Source organism: Limulus polyphemus, unplaced genomic scaffold (assembly GCF_000517525.1).
Source record: "Limulus polyphemus unplaced genomic scaffold, Limulus_polyphemus-2.1.2 Scaffold208, whole genome shotgun sequence".
NCBI classification, from domain to species: domain Eukaryota; kingdom Metazoa; phylum Arthropoda; class Merostomata; order Xiphosura; family Limulidae; genus Limulus; species Limulus polyphemus.
In genome coordinates, this window is record NW_013665818.1 from 485,053 (window position 1) to 501,863 (window position 16,811).

The following is a 16,811-nucleotide window of genomic DNA, read 5'->3' on the forward strand; positions in this document are numbered from 1 at the left end:
CATCTTCAGCTAAGACAGTTTCATTTTTCTCACAGTGTGGCAGATGAGTTTTATTTATAATAAATGCATGATAATGCATATGGGTTATCATAATTTGTAAATACAATTTGGATGAGAATAACCTTAACAGTGTTATGTTTTGGTGTAATAGTCGATCAGTCTTTAAATCCACCCAAGCAGTGTGCTGTTGTTAGTGGTAAGACAAATAGGATATTGAATACAAGTCTAAAGAGATTATAATTTCATTGTACAGGTCACCGGTTAGGCCACATTTGGAATATTGTGTTCAGTCTTTGGCTCCTTACATTAGGAAGAACATTGAATTGTTAGAAAGTGTTCAGAGAAGGGTTACTAGAATGGTGCTTGGGATGGAGGGGTTGTCATATGACGAGAGGCTGAAATCTCTCAAATTGGTTTCTCTTGAAAAAAGAAGAGTTAGGGGGATCTGAGTGAGGTGTTTAAGATTGTAAAGGGAATTGATAGTGTTGACGCATAATCTTTTTCAATAGTGAGAATAGTAGGACTAGGGGACACAAGTATATATTTTGGCAGGGTAGAAGTTATATTCAGCTATGACAGTCTTATTTTTCTAACAGGATGGTTGGCCTTTAGATGTTGTAAAGGCAGCAAATTTAAGTGAGTTTAAGAAAAAGCTTGATAAGTAAATGAATGATAAGGGTTGGCTTTAAGATTATTTTTGTAACTATTTTAAGTTAGTTTAGAGGATGGACCAATAGGTCCCATGTTGTTCCAAAACATTATCTTATGTTGTACCACAAATATTAAAAATCAAGCTACTGCAATTACATAATTTTAATATCTGCTATGATTTACAGGTTTATTAAAACACACCAAAAAACATACTTTTGTGTTAAAAGGATTGGTTCCTGTAACTTCTCTACTTCAAGAGAGTGGCTGGCAACCAGTCGATGATAAAGTAAGGCTTCTTGCATGCGAAAGTGATTAATTATCATCACCTGGCTATTTTGAATGCAGAGCCACATTCCACTTGATGGCAACTGACCAATCAAAATCAAATCTGTGTCTATCATAGTACTCCTATGTATAGAGAAAATCTACTTGTATCATTCACAAATTATGTCAAGCTAACTTACAGCAATGTGTAAAAAATACACATAAAACCCACAACAATTTGCATCAAAATACAATTTGTAATGGCTTGTAAACAACTTAAATATTCATCAAAAGCAATATATGTACATACTCATTATAAAAACAATATTGTCTACAATCTGTCTGGCCACTTATAAAATGTAACACATTCACATATAGCAACCCATAAATCCACAGTGTAATATAATGAGCTCCATGACAAACCATCAGATGGTTTAAAATGCCAACTGTACAAGGAAATGTGAAATTAATTGAAATATTTAACAAAGAAAATGTGAAAATTAAGTACAAGGTCAAAGTACTTTCAACTAATATTTTGAAACAATATTAAAAAAAAAGTTGAATGCCCAAGAATTCTATACCATCAAATAACCTTACAGTAAAATTGTCAAAAGAACTAACTGAGTTAGGGCCTAATCTAACATTTATATGCCCACATTTTATACAAAAAGTATACAATAAAGAAAAACTATTAAAGAATAAAATCTGTTAAAAACATTTACTATAATTCAATGTTTTCATAACTATTGGTCATTTCGGTTAATATATAATGATAAAAAGATATGTGAGGTTTATTTTTTTCATAATTTTCTGCCTATCATCATCAACATCATGTTACTTTTGCAAGTGTTATGGATCTAACTTCTACACTTTACACATCCATAACTCAAACATATGAAAGACAGAATTTTCTGCTTCAAAATGTACCTTTAAAATTAAGCAAGTTAATTTTTTGCTTTTTGTTTCAGATGATACAAAAGCTTAGAAATAGAAATACAAGTAAAAGTATTGAACAAAGTCCATGTCCAACTCAAGATTACATTTGAAGTCTTACACAAGTTAATGCTTACTATCACCAACGAAATTATTTTTTGAATGTGTAATATGCAATTTTAAGAAAGCAAACTGAGACAACTGCATCCTTAAGTTATAATTATAAACACATTCTATATTGAAGAAAATGTTATCTCAGGTGATGCAAATAACTGAAACATACTCTTTTCATGACATTACCTGCAGTATATCAATACTTGTGCCTAGTTAAATTGACCCGCTGTATACGTGCAATTGTAAGTTACCAATAATAACAAATGAGCTGTTTATATCTATAAGGATCAAGAACAACACAAAAAAAATTATTTTTTATGACAGCCTGAGTAATTTTATTAATGTTAGAATGATAGATTAAAGTTTAACTTGTGTATTCAGCCCTTTTTAGTCTACCATCACAATGTTTTACAGATAATAATATGGAACTAACAATGTACTGATTCAGTCATGGCATTACTTATATTTAACTAACTATTAAACAATGCACAGATTCAATTACTTACTGCTGCTTATGTTTAAGTTTTTCATTGAGTTTGTTGATATCAAATTCAACAGTCACTTCATCTGGATAGTGTTTGGATTTGTTAGACGTCTTAACATCTTTCTTCCTTTGAGCATTTTGTTTCTCAGCATGAATAACTTCCTTGTTATACCTTCAAAAATTAAAGATTTTTTTAATGTGGCAAAGCTTACATTTAAATTGGTTTACAATCTAGTGACTTAAACTGGACTGACTGTCCTAAATATTTGTTGTCATTTAATAATGAATAAACATTACATTTTGTATAACTAAGCTAAATCAATATCCAGTATAAGAAGGTAGATTTTTTACAATAAAATATTTTTAACCAGTATCATCTAGTAATATATCAAAGTAAGTTTCTCTTCTTATATTTCAAGTATTTACAAGTACAAATTTCTGTACATGTAAATGTATGCCAAATCACTTTAATACACATTGCAAGATTTTATACCATTTAGAATTTTCAATTTATGGTTATCCAGTGGTTGAAAAAACTTAATAATATTGCAATATTCTGCCAAACCTTTTGTGAAAGACTTCCGTATTTTTTATAAATAGGCCAAACTAATTTTTTACATATTGTAATATATTAAAGGCGAGAACTATCCTACAACAAATTAATCTCACAGGACTGGCATAAATGTGTAAACCAACAGATATGCAGTGTATACAAGTAATAAAAAAGAAACAACAGTAGATTAATTGAAACAGAGAGACAATGTAGAACTTTATAAGTCTGGAAGGGTATACAGATTTTGTTAAAACAACCTTATGTAGCTTTAAGTGACAAAAAGAAAATACTAAAAAATGTCTTACAAGTTATAAAGTACTTTATGAGGCTTAATATAATGTAAAAGCAATTTATGTTACTGTTCTAAAGAAAAGAACATTTAAGAAGAAGAACTTAACAGTTTTATAAAGAAATCAATATAAACTTACAGAAGGCATGTTTATACATGTGCTGCATTGTGATGGCATTAAATAAGAGCTCTAATCATCTTGGCTGTTGGATTTATTCTTAAATACAGAGTAAATGAAACATTATGAAACTTGCTGTAGAGTTTGATAGAGAAAGTTTCTTTTAAAAAGATAAAATCTGCTCTTGGGGGATCTGTAAGAATCTAAGAACTCCAAAGTCAGTTCTAAGATAATTGATTTATGTGATTCCTTTCTGTAGAAGGACTAACAGTTCAAGGATTTCACACTGTAAGTACTGATCTTTGACATTTTCTCTCCTATATCCATTCCCTAAGAAACCAGAAGTCAAAAAAGTAATAAAAGTGTAAGTATGAAATATTCATTCCAAGTGATATGGTTGCTCAGAAAATTGGCACACTAAAAGTATAAAACATGAACTCCTCTGTTTCAGATGAATTATTTTTTCAAATTCAAACCATATAAATAATTTATTCATGGTTAAAATAACATCATTAAATGTTTGAGTAACCTGTTTTTTTACCATTTAAAATAAATGTAAATCATACATGCTTAACCTCACTGCTGATAAATGGATGGTCATACCGATATCAGCAACATAGCTAATTCCATAAAAAGCATATCACAGTGTTGTTTCTTTGTGTTAGGTTTGAGTTTGTCTTCAAACATTTAAATACTAATTCCTCTACATCTTCGAAAAATATATTTACAAGTCATTCTTATGTTCCTACTACTAACAATAAACACAATTTTCAATAAACACAAAGTTACATCAATATGCTACTCAAAGATCCTACTGAGACCCATTCAAAGTCAGTTAAATTTAACATCTTTTGAATATGTGGCCATGGCACACCTGTATCTCAAAGACCAATTAAACTCAACTCTAACCATATTGGCTAGCACCGTCAGAGCACGATTAGCATGTGTGCTGTTTCTGTCAGTAAATTATTCATAATTATTAAAACTTATAACAGATATAATATCTGGAACTAAAGGATTTTAATGATGTTTTGTATTGTTAATGCATCTTGCTCCGAGAGATTTGTCATAACAATCATATGTACACTGGTATAGCTTCAAAATATTACTGAGCAAAATAAATGCCACCCTAAGGGAAGCTTATAAAAGCTTAAAATCTTAAACTGCTTTTTATAAAAAAAATTAAATTGTTGGATAATTTTAAACTGGCCGCATGAAAGAAATATCAGAGATGTTTGAACAAAGCTCTGATAAGAATTCATGAGCAAAACTAGTGTGTTTTACAAATACTGAACTTATATGTGGTTCAACTGCTGTAATACTGTAATGATATTAGTTCAAACTGGATGGAAAGCAAATTTAGTGAAAATGTACGTGAACTGGGGAGTTAACATTTTCCTAATCTGAAAATGCATTTCTGATAGATACCTCTTCACACAGAAATACTATCTTCATTGTGTGTCTGCCTAAGGGATTTGCATGCCACTAGCCTTGAAGTAACTCTCACCTAAATTCACATATTTTACATGAACTGCAGTGGTGCATGATAGCATCATCATGCAACAAAAATTCTCCACCAATAGGAGGGAAACACAACCTACATGAGCAGTAACTCCCTCTGTGCACTTGTACTTGTAAAAAAAACTTCACAGGGGAGGATAGGTGAGTATCCATCAGAAGCACAGTTTCATATTAGGAATGAATAAAAATACTATAACCTGAGCAAACTGTTTGCCCCTGAAGAAGAAAGGTCCACCTTTCAAAAGCATTCAGGTTATAGGGTTTTTATTCATTTCTATCAAGACTTCTTGAATCTATGTGTTTTTCTAGCATCATTCATATTATGAAAATATTATCTCTGGAATGATAACTCACCATTTCACACAGAAATGCTAAAATCCCATGTCGAATTGGTGGTGGGGCTAGTGCAAAAACTTTACCTAGATGATTTCCCTTCAGAAAGCACCTGAAAGGTGACACCCAATAGTAGAGGCTCCACAAAAGCATTCCCATGGGAGACCTCATCTCATCTTGACCAGGGCATACGTTTTGCCTAGAATGTAAGGGGGAAGGGAAGAGGCAAATTAGCCCCATATGTCACAGGGAAGGGCACAATGAGAACATGACCATCGAAGCACTTGCACACAAGAGGTTGTCACATGACAGCACTATAACGTAACAGTGCAATTCACATAAAACATGTCAATTTAGGTGGGAGTTACATCAAGGCTAGTGGATGCAAATCTCTTAGGCAGACATGTGAAGAATGTAGTAGTTCTGTGTGAACAGGAGAGTTATCATCTTGGAAAGTTCCTTAATGTTTACTGCTAAGGTGCGCACAAATAGTTGAATGCTGTGGGATAATTGATATTTTTATAAACCAACTGATGAGCAAATGTTTTTGAAATCCAATTTTTAAACATATTTGTGACAATTACACAATTTGGACATTGTTTCACGTGTACCTTACCTTCTTCTCCATGCTTATTTTATACCTGAAAAATTAGTGTTCAGTAAATAGAAGAATTTCATATTTTCCCTACATTACATTTACTTACATATACCCTCTCAGGACAAGAAAACATGACAAACTATCATATACAGAAACCTAAACTTTATATTACGTGATTAAAACTTGCCAATTTGAATACTCAACCTTTAGTGATAGCTCAAATATTGGATGTGATGACACTTTCATATTTCCATAATTATCAAAAGTGTATTCAATTTGAAATTACAAAATCTACTTCTGTATCAAATGTTTGATTTCGAGTATTTGGTGAAACTGATGGAACTCAGCAGAAAAAAAAAAAATCTTCAAAGCAAATTCTGATCAAAATTCATAATCTTAAGTAGAACTTATATTTAGTTTCATTCATTAATAATGAATACAAGTGAAGTGTCATGACTGAATTTCTTTAGACTACAAGTAAGTGAGTATCCTGTACACCAATTGTACACACCTATCAGTATTTATAATGACCCATGATAACAAACCCATAGTACTAGATCCATCAATCTTTACCAAGTTTAAAGAGCATCAAATTTTAAAATAAAAGGGCATTTCATTCGAAGCTTTGTTAGACTGAAGAAAACTTAAAGTTGCATGACGTCTTGCACCATTAAAATAATAGTTTCTCCAACTGCTTTAACAGTAATAATAGTAGTATTTATTTGGAAATACCATCTCAAAATAATGAGCATTGGTTATATGAGAAACAGCATTTTAGCAAACTTTAAGTTACCAGTTATGGCTCTACGCATCAAATTCCCTCAGAATTAAAAAATATATATATTTATCTGAAAAAAATTAATATTTATATTATTTTTTGATACTACAATATAATTAATAAGCTACAGCAGTTTTCAATGTTATATTTCTACCAAAAAAGTTATACCTTTATGACGTTCACAATAAAACATACCTCTTAGCATCTCTTTCAGCCATTATATGATATTTCATCTTTTGTTTGTCCGGAAGGTTTTCCCACTTTTGCTTGAGAATTTCCTTGAATGATTCTGAACTTGAGCACTTGTCTTGAAAAGTTACTAGATAAATTGTAAACAAAGAAATACAAGTATATTCATTTCTAGAAATTCAGAAACATTAAATATATATTTTTTAAGAAAAAAATCTCCTACGTAACAACATTTTATTTAAAGTCTTCCCGTTTCATTTTTAAACTAAAGTTTAAACTCAATTTAAACTTTGATTTATAAAATTTTTTAATTGCACACCTCAGTCATTTGATTGGTATTTAGCCACATATGATTTTAGCTGTATTTTTTATATTTATAAAAGAAAGAATTAGCTTATTCTTCCAAATACCAAGACATCAAACAGACTTATGTGGTCAACATATTTTATGCATGTCTTTTTTCATTGTTTTGATTATTGTTTTTACAATGTAGAAAAAAATAACCAAATAAAATGTGTCTAACAAGAATCAGCATTTTATAAAAATACAACATAGCATAATTAGTAACTTAAAAAAGTTCTCTAATGGTTTTATACTCTTGTGTATTGAAGATGTTCAGGTACAACAGAATGACTTAGAGTGTTTTGCACGTTGAACAAATGAGCTTTAGTTATAGTAAATGCATGATACTAACCTTCTGTTTGATTTTCAGCACAGAATAGATTAAAGGCAGACTGAGGTCGTTTGATTGGTCGGTTACCAAGCATATCGTATAATGTAGGTTGACCTTGTTTTTCCTCAACTCGTTTCTTTTTTTTGTTAGGAGAAGAGGGTAAAGATGATTCATCTGGTGAAGTCAGTAGCCGTTTTGTTTTAGCTTGCAGCAGTGATACTGGCTGATTGAAAGTAAAAGAAAGAAAAACCTGAAACAAATGCAGGTTAACATTTTCCAACAATGGATACTTACCTCTCTCTCCTCACAAGTAGCTTTTCTCAACTTATACTGCCGTCTATAGATGCAAAACTTGCAAGCACCACCAGCCTTGATACTCCCACCTATTGTAACTAGCACCCTTTTTTCTGGACAGCCCGTAATCACTTTGAGATTGGCCAGTACCTATAAAACTATCACCAGAAGTGGGAAGGTTAGGTGGGAAATGTGAGAAGTGGTAAGTATCTATTAGAAATACATTTTCAGTGTAGGAAATTATCAACTTCCATTACAATATTTAACTCTTCTCACAAGTAGCTAAAATCCCATATTGAGTAGGTAGAGGATGCAGTGAGAATATGAAAGTGCCCAAAGGAAGACAATGGGATGTGTGAATAAATGAAAGCCAACACATCCATAGAAGACTGCACCACTTCTGAGCCAGGTATACTCTTTGCCAATGTGAAAATGTGTCACAAGAAGGGTAGAATTAAAGGAGGGAGCTGAGAATATTAAATAAATGAAATGAAGGGACCAATGGTATAGAGTGGGTAGGGTACATTAGAGTGTAAACAGATCTACCTAAACCAATACCAGTCGAACCATGATAGGAATATCTGGCCCACAATAGGAAAAGGGACCTCTACCTTTCCTCTCAGATATGGGAACTGGCAGAGAAGAGGAGCCACATCATTATGTGTGCACATTTAACATAACCAGTACCATATCTGCCAGGAACTGACATCAGGAGGACAGTAGGAAGGTGGACAGCAAAGTGGGGTTCATCTCCAGTCCAGCACCATGGAACATTGGGAATTTATCATCCAGTTTTTCGTAGAAGGAGGGTACCTAGCCACACATAAGTAAGGACTTATGTGGCTGGTTCATCTCCAACTATCACCATATCTGCCACGAACCAACATCTGGAGGATGGTAGGAAGGAGTGTGCCCCAGCCAGAGGGGTAAATTGCATGTTGGTGGAATGCATCTTCCATCTCCTGGCAGCATCTGGAATTGTACATCAAGTCCATGGGAGGATGAGAATCATTGTCATATAAACTGGCAGAACACCACTGTCCTACTTTCAACTGAGTAAGACTGAGATCACTCAGGAGTAAGTCTCCATACTCTACCACCTCAGTGGCAAAGAACTGATAGGTAGCAAGGACTCCCATACTTCACTAGAAGATGGGGGGGGGGCAGTGTGTTGGAGAGACTGGAGGAATGCAGCTCTGGAGACAGTGCAATTGGTGACTACAATACCTTATTTGAAAAAACAGACCAATCCAGTGATCTATAATACATAGATCATCAGGGATGGGCAATAATCCCTGTCTGCTTTACTCATGTTAATCCGTTAGTGTATGGTCTGGGGTGAATGTCTTTATGACACAAGATACCATGAAGAATACCTACAATGGTTTTGTGGAACACTCCATCTCAACAGTGGGCATATTTGCCACATAAGTCATACAGTGAGGATTTAAGAATAAGTATACCTGGCTAGGCAACACTTGCCACTGGGATCCTGAGATGTAAAAAGGGCCCCTACAAAGAAAAGGTAGAAAAAAAAGAGAGCTTTTTCACTCATAGAGGAATTGTGGAGCTCAAAATGGTGACAGCAAAAACCTGTAGAATAGGAAATGGCCACGTGGTGAAGATATTGAGCAGTGAAGGTAAAGGAAATGGTCCACATTCCAGCAAGAATGATGTCTTCTTCCAATGATGGAAATAAGCAGCCAGAGACATGGTAATGTGATGGATTTGATGTGAAGAGACACAGAATGACGAAAATCATCCAGGGAAAGAATAAGAAGACAGGCAAATAAGCTGGCAAATCTAACCCATAAGAGTAATAAGTGAAAGGTCTAGGAACTCGGAAGGATTCCAAAGAATAAACAAATGGGAATGTGAGCCATGGAAGGAAGCAGTGTTTGCCACATAACAGAGGAGAGCCCTGACCAGGCAGAGGAGGTGATCAGAGTCAGAGCAGTCATAAAGTGTGAAATGGAAGGAAGGGAGATAGGTGTGAAGGCAGAATTACCATCTCTAGCAGCCAAAGTCTTAGGCAGGAAAAACAATCAGGGAAAAGGACAACATAGGAACTGTGAAATAAGGTGCAGTGAACACCAATAGCAAACACATCCAATCAATGACATCTGCATCCCAACAGAAGGAAGAAAAGGGTTTTTAAGGAGAGGTGGTAGATGGAAAAGGTGGACAATGGCTCAAATGGAGGAAGGGTAAGGACATTGAGGACTACACTGAGGTTCCAATCCAGGAGAGAGCCAGGGGTAAGGAAAACAGGTGAGAGAGAATGAATGAAACAAAACAGAAAGAACAGGCAAATGAAAGACATGGGCATATCTTGTTAAATGAAATATGGCTGACAAGGCAACACAATAGCCCATGACTGAGGAGACTGTGAGGCCCCTGTCGCATAGCCAGGTAAGAAAAGAAGTGTTGTGGGGAAGTGTAGAATGAGAAGAGGGGACAAACACAATGTGTGGACCAACAATGGTACTTGTACCACTTCCATTACTACACAGCCATTGAGGAAGGATGAAAGGAATGGAAAATCAAGGATGCCACATACTGTAAAAGGCTGGCCTATCTGGCCAAAAAGCAATGCATGAAGGTGGAATGTGGGAATGGAAGGATGATGTATGCCAGACAGGGGTTGATGTAGAAGGGTGGGGAAAAGAGGGAGTGGAAGAGGAGGTGACACCACTAGCCAGTGCAGTAGTGGGAACCACTGCATTGTGCTGCCCAAAGGGGAGTCACCAAAAGAACACAACATGGAATGGTCTGGATGATAGAAAGGACCCAGGAAGTTGAACGGTGGGAGAGTAGGCATACAGGTAAAGGCACATCCAATCCTGACTGATGTCCACAGCCAAGGGATGTGGAACAGGACACTAGAACCTGAGGAGCTGAGGCTGAGGAGCAAAGGCATCTAGATCTGGAATACTCCAGTGGGAACAGAATCACTGAAACACCATTGGGTCCAGTGACCATTCTGTAGGTAGAATATTGTTGGGAAGAAACAAGCAATCTGCAATTAGATTCAGGGCACCAGGTATATGAGAATCCATCAAATGAATATGAGGCTATGGGCCCAATACCAGAAGTCCAGTCTGAAAGTAGACAGATCTTGACCGAGTGCCCCTTGCCCGGAGATGTACGAGACCACAGTTGAGTTATTGGAAGGAACCATCACTAAGCGGCCATGAAGAACTGATAGGAAATGAATCAATATCCACAAACTGTGAGGAGCTCCAAGAAATTGATATGGAGAGAGGATTTCGATAGAGTCCACTGGCAAGACCTCCTGAGCATCCAGACAGGCACCCCAACATGAAAAAGAGGCATTAATACAGAGGTGATGTTTCAGATGAGAAGAAAGAGGAACACCCACAGTGGTGTTATCTCAATCTAACTACCAGGTGTAGTCAGTCTGAAAGAAAGGAAGAGAAAGGCATCCAAGGGATTCTGAATGAGGCTCCACTGGTCCATCATTGCTCACTGGAGATGGTGCATATGGGCACAACCAAGAATGATGAGGGCTTCCATGGAAATCCACTTCCATAAAAGAGGTAGAACTTCTCATGTAGTAGAAGAAGGAGAGGAGGATAGGTTGAGAACCAGTAGCTCCATAGCCTGCAAACACAGGGAAGAATGTTGGGCCCAACTGAGGTGGGAATTGAACAATACCTCATCTCAAGATGGGGGTGATGAAAGTTTTCTCCACTTTCACAAACCAACCAACCCAAGCAGCTTCTAGTAAGAGAAACTGGGTATGAAGGGCAGAAGTGGCCTGGAAAAGAGCTAGAAGTAGCCAATTGTCTATGTAATGGTAGAAACAAAGGCCCTAGGAATGATGGAGATGGGCAAATGCTCTAACCACCTAACAAAAAAACATAGTGCGCCCACAACTGAAAACAAAACAATCCTGATGGACAAAACAAAGGTAATGTCTGGATGTAAGGGATCCCAAAGGGGAGGGAAGGAAACAGGATGCTGAGAAAACAAAGGAGAAAAAATCGAAATGGAAGACTAAACTGCCGGAAATAATCCACAGAAACCAAGGATCTATGATAAAGGACCTCCAAACATGGGCAAAGTGGAGGATCCTGGCCCCCACAGGATCCAAACCTATTATGTAGTCACAGAGACCATCAGTTGCATCTAGGATAGTATCCCAAGTAATGAAAACAAACCTCAGAAATACGAGAGGCCGGGGCTGGTAAGGGAGAGGAAGGAGGAGAGTAAGACACAGGGAGAGGAAGGAGGAGAGGGTTGGAATAAATGGGAGGCCAATGAAGAAATGGAGGAATGCAACTTTGCAGATTCAACTCTGGTTTTCCAAAGAGTTGGAAATGCCCCCAAAACCTCCTGGCACAGAAAAGGAGCCAGGCAAAATCCCATAATGAGGGAGGCAAATGTACCCTCGACAAAAGGGCATCCCAACCCAGAAGTTTCCAACAACAGAGAAGCCACATTTGCAAGGAAAGAGCAGAAGAGGAGAGGTGTGCCATGGTTGTAAAGAGGAGAACCCGAGTCTCCAACGAGAACCTCTCAAGGGAATGATGAATAGCTGGTATAGGGAGGACATGGAATGAAGCAGGGAGGAGAGGGTGAGACGAATTCGGGAAAACTGTGGCTGTGAGAAGGTAAACGAAGAATTAGTGTATGAACCCCATAAAGGAACAAATGACTCTTAAATGCTGTGAGTATAAGTAGGGAAACTCAGAATGGTGATATGCCAAAGCATGGTCTTCCAGAGTATGGGGTCACAACATACTGACTCTCAAACATAACTGGTCCCTAAAATGATTCTCATGAACCCCAATATCCGGTGAGAAAGGAAACACTAAATACTGGTCTATGAGTACATCGCTCGGAAGCGCAGGTGATGAAACATAGGAAATGGGGGACAAGGATAGAATATAACAAACCTAATTTATTAAGTTGACAAAGGGAGAAGAAGGCCTGGGCACCTCCCCTGAAATTAAAATTAATATGAGGCATAGGCAGGAGGAGGAAACAGGCTGTCAAAACATCATCCTCATGTTTCAGCAAACCTATACATGGTATTAGTGGGCAATCATTCGGTGACTCAGAAGACTGCATAAGCATAGCCAACTCCCTTCAAACCAGAACCATAACTTCATCAGTAGATAAAGCATGAGTGAAAAACACATCCTATATGTATGACTGCCAATTGAGAAGTGATTATGGGATGCCCAGAAAAGAAGGCACTATTACGATAGGAACTGTGTTGCACTCCTATTGGTGGAGGGTTGTTGCATGATATCATGCAGATGTCTCATGTGAATACACATGAGAGTAGGTGGGAGTATCAAGGCTAGTGGCAAGTGAAAATTTGCACCTATAGAGGCAGTATAAGTTGATAAATGCTATTCGTGGGAGTAGATAAGATATTGTATCAGAATTAAGTTTCATGTTCTACCTAATTAAAGACCAAATATGCATGTGACATGAATATTTTTAAATAACAGTTATGAGAAATAACAAAATATGCAGAATTTCACAGAATGAAATTGATCCTTGTTCCTACAACATAAACTTCACTAGATAAACATAAACTTACAGTCAATATTTTGCATTTCATTACCATTTCATAATTTGTTGTCACTGTGAAATTACAGCCATCCTTTTTTTTATGTGATTTAAGTCCCATGTGTAGCTTTTACGAAATATACCTGATGAGTCACCATTCTATAAATATGAGTTATTCAAGAGAAGTTTATACAATGAGTTAATGTGCTTTCTTTTCTGGCTTCAATCTGTCACTGCTAACAACTAAATGCCAAATTTATCAAAGTATAAAGAACCATTACAAAAGCTACTTCAAACTAATATGAAAACAACGAAAACTTATGCTACAGAAAAACATCAAAGATAATTAGCCACTCTTCTATCAAATTTGCTAACTTATCCCCCACACCTGTAGAGCTTATTTTTTTACAAGCCTTTTCTGTGGTACCTTGTCAAATGCTTTCTGAAAATCCAGATACACCAAATCTACACCCTTACCCTCATCTACGTAAGCAGTAACCTTTTCAAAGAATGTCAAATTATTTGTAAGGCAACTTTTTCCCTTAGTGAAGCATCTTTTAACAGACTTTCCACAACTTTTCCCACAACTGGTTTAAGACTAATTTGTCTATAATTACTGGAACAATTTTTATCACTTCCCTTGAAAAGAGGAGTTACATTAGCTAACTTCCAGTCCTTTGGTACCTTCCGACTATTCAACAATTCATAAAAAATAGTAGTAAGTGGCTCACATATCCAATCTTTAACCTCCTTCAAAACCATTGGGGAAATATTATCTGGCTCAGGAGCCTCATCATTTTTTAAACTAAAGAAAAAGCAAAATATAATAACCAATTTGATAATAGTGATAAATTCATTAATAGGTAAATTTATAGATCTGCCCATAGAAATAGAAAAACAAACTTTACTGCTAATAAGATCAAAAACATATTCAGTTTTTGGGTATATAATAATTATATTTATTTTATTAAGTAAATTTATAAATAATAGGTATGGGTTATAATTATTCAAGCTGTATTGCTAATTTATATCTTTATTATGAGGAAAATAAATTCATAAATAATTTTCCAAATCCAAAATTATTATCCTTAACATACATCCATACTGATGATTTGACTAGTATTAATAATGCAGGAATAAGTACATATATTGTTAACTTTTACCCTATAGTTTTATAGATTGAGAACACTTCTATATCAAATACCGAAGTACATTATTGAGATTTAGATGTTAAGATAATTAATAATTATTGTAATATTAATATTCATGATAAAAGAAATGATTTTACATATCAAATTTTTTGGACTTATCTCTCCAAACAGCATGTACCAAAAAATGCCATACAGAGCATTATACATTCACAGCTCTTAATATCTAATATTAATAAATTAGTACACAAGCTGATCTTTAATGGGTTTGATGAGAAAACTTTAAATAAATATTTTAAATTATTTTATAATAAATATAAAAAGAATTTATATAAATTTGAAAATAGTGATTTAAACAAAATTATAATAGCACACTAAAATAATTTCTAAAATTATTGTTAAAGAAATAATTGGAATTACTTATTAGACATTTCATATCTTATATAGGTGGATTAACGTAGCTGCATCACCTTCCCTATATAAGACCTGCTACTGTGTTGATCTCTTTAGAACCACTGAAGATCCAGATAGTAGCATGGAAAGGGCAGAGGATGTGAGCTATATTAATATTTTGGTTGGGCTTGGTATGGTAATACCTTAACATCTTGGTATTTATGTCCAAACATCAAATTGGGGGTTTGAATGCTAACTTCAAGGGCAGTTTTGCTGTCTTCCCCATTGATGTTTTGTATTCTGTTATTTCTTTCTTCTTATTATTATTTTTTATTTTTGTGAGCAACCACCTTCTCACATCTGGCTGAAGACACCAAAATGTGGTAAAGATGTAGAACATCGTGGGCTAGAGCATGCACATCTGCTCCATTTTTTTTTTTTTTTAAGCATGTGAGGACAGCAAAGTTGAGGTTAAACAAGATAGATGTTGTGCCCCCAACACAATTTGAGTCTTACTTCTGCCAGTACCTCAAAAAACCAGGACACATTACATGATGACCCACCTTATAATTTGTTCCCCAATATGCTGCAATATTTTTTTTTTTGTTTTTCTATAAAATTACATATATTTATATATTTTATCTAAGGTTTGGATATGCTGCATAAAATTGGTACAAACCTTTTTTTCATGTTTTCTTTTTTTAATCTTTAGCTTTCCTAACAGGCTACAAGTAACTTACCTAAATCATTGAACAACAGTAACTGTATGATGACATTTACCTGTATTAGTTTCCCTTGTTGGTCTTTTAAGAATCCACCAGACCACAAATGACTTTCTCCTGTTTTTTCTTGATTAGGGGACTTACTCAATGACAAACTACTGTCCACTGTATCTTCAAGTGTTGATGAGACCCTTCTATAACTTTTATCTTCCACAGTACTGGTGTTTGCTTCCTCATTTGGTTTGTCACAGTTTGGTGCTCTGGACTGATGATAAGTAAATCTGCCACAACTGAGGGTGTTTTTATTAATAGATGATGGATTGCTTCGATCATCAGAATACTCATGCATATTTTCTGTTAACATATTTTCTGAGCCACTGCTGTCAAAAAATTCTGGAATTTCTTTAAGTAAAGAAATCTGACCTTCATTATTAGGCTTACATAAACCAGTATGTTCACTTTCATTGTCTTGAAGACTAGCACAGTTGGCAACAGATTGGTCACTGATGTCAAAAAATTCTGGAATTTCTTTAAGCAAAGAAATATGATCTTCATCATTAGGTTTAGTTGAACCAGTATGTTCACTTTCATTGTTTTGAAGACCAACACAGTTGACAACAGACTCGTCTACATTGTAACTTGTATCAGGGCAAAACAAGTCACTATCTTCAGCATTCAGGTTTTCTGATGAAGATATAGATTTATGGAGAGATGTATGGGTTATACTTCCTTCAAGTATCTCATTTGCTGATTCCATATGGTTTTTATCTCTACATTTCACATGATCAAACACAACAGGCTTGCTTGGTCTATCAGTACTATGTTCGACTAGTTCTGAATTAAGTTTACTACTAACTTCTGAGCTGTAAGTTTTCTGGTTCAAACCTCCATTATCATCCTTTTCAATGAAAGAGGGTGACCTATCAAATGTTTTTGTAGCTTTAAGATCTCTGTTCCTTTGTTCTGGCTTCTCAAGACTTCCATAAGTTGATTCTAACAGTGATGTTAAAAGTTTGCTTACAACCTCCTATGTAGTAAACAGAGAAAATTGATGGTTAAAAAAAAAGCAAAACTCTAAAAAAAAGACAAACTTCTACACTATGCATTATATATTAAATTATATATATTAATTAAAATAGGAAGTTGAAACAACTTTCCAATGAAGAAGGTGTCTTTAACTAATCTTTGAATTAACCCTTTCAACCTGGG

At 35.2% G+C, this 16,811-nt stretch overlaps 2 protein-coding genes across 3 annotated transcripts in view; one reads left to right on the top strand and one right to left on the bottom strand.

The window, feature by feature from the left end:
- Positions 1 to 1,871, top strand: part of LOC106478397 (kinesin-like protein KIF21A) — a 117,394-nt gene extending 115,523 nt beyond the window's left edge. Inside the window, exons 36-37 of the transcript XR_002609882.1 lie at positions 152 to 158; positions 1,860 to 1,871. The gene's annotated coding sequence lies outside the window, so the exon portion shown is untranslated. The remainder of the gene's footprint in view (positions 1 to 151; positions 159 to 1,859) is intronic.
- The window catches only part of LOC106478398 (PMS1 protein homolog 1-like), a 48,878-nt gene that overhangs the window by 8,994 nt on the left and 23,073 nt on the right, over positions 1 to 16,811 (bottom strand). For both annotated transcript variants that reach the window (XM_022381992.1, XM_013938943.2), the window contains exons 8-12: positions 15,661 to 16,629; positions 7,520 to 7,721; positions 6,832 to 6,955; positions 2,469 to 2,618; positions 865 to 1,059 (exon numbers count right to left, since the gene is read on the bottom strand). In XM_022381992.1, coding sequence (XP_022237700.1) covers positions 865 to 1,059; positions 2,469 to 2,618; positions 6,832 to 6,955; positions 7,520 to 7,721; positions 15,661 to 16,629 — 1,640 coding nt within the window. The remainder of the gene's footprint in view (positions 1 to 864; positions 1,060 to 2,468; positions 2,619 to 6,831; positions 6,956 to 7,519; positions 7,722 to 15,660; positions 16,630 to 16,811) is intronic.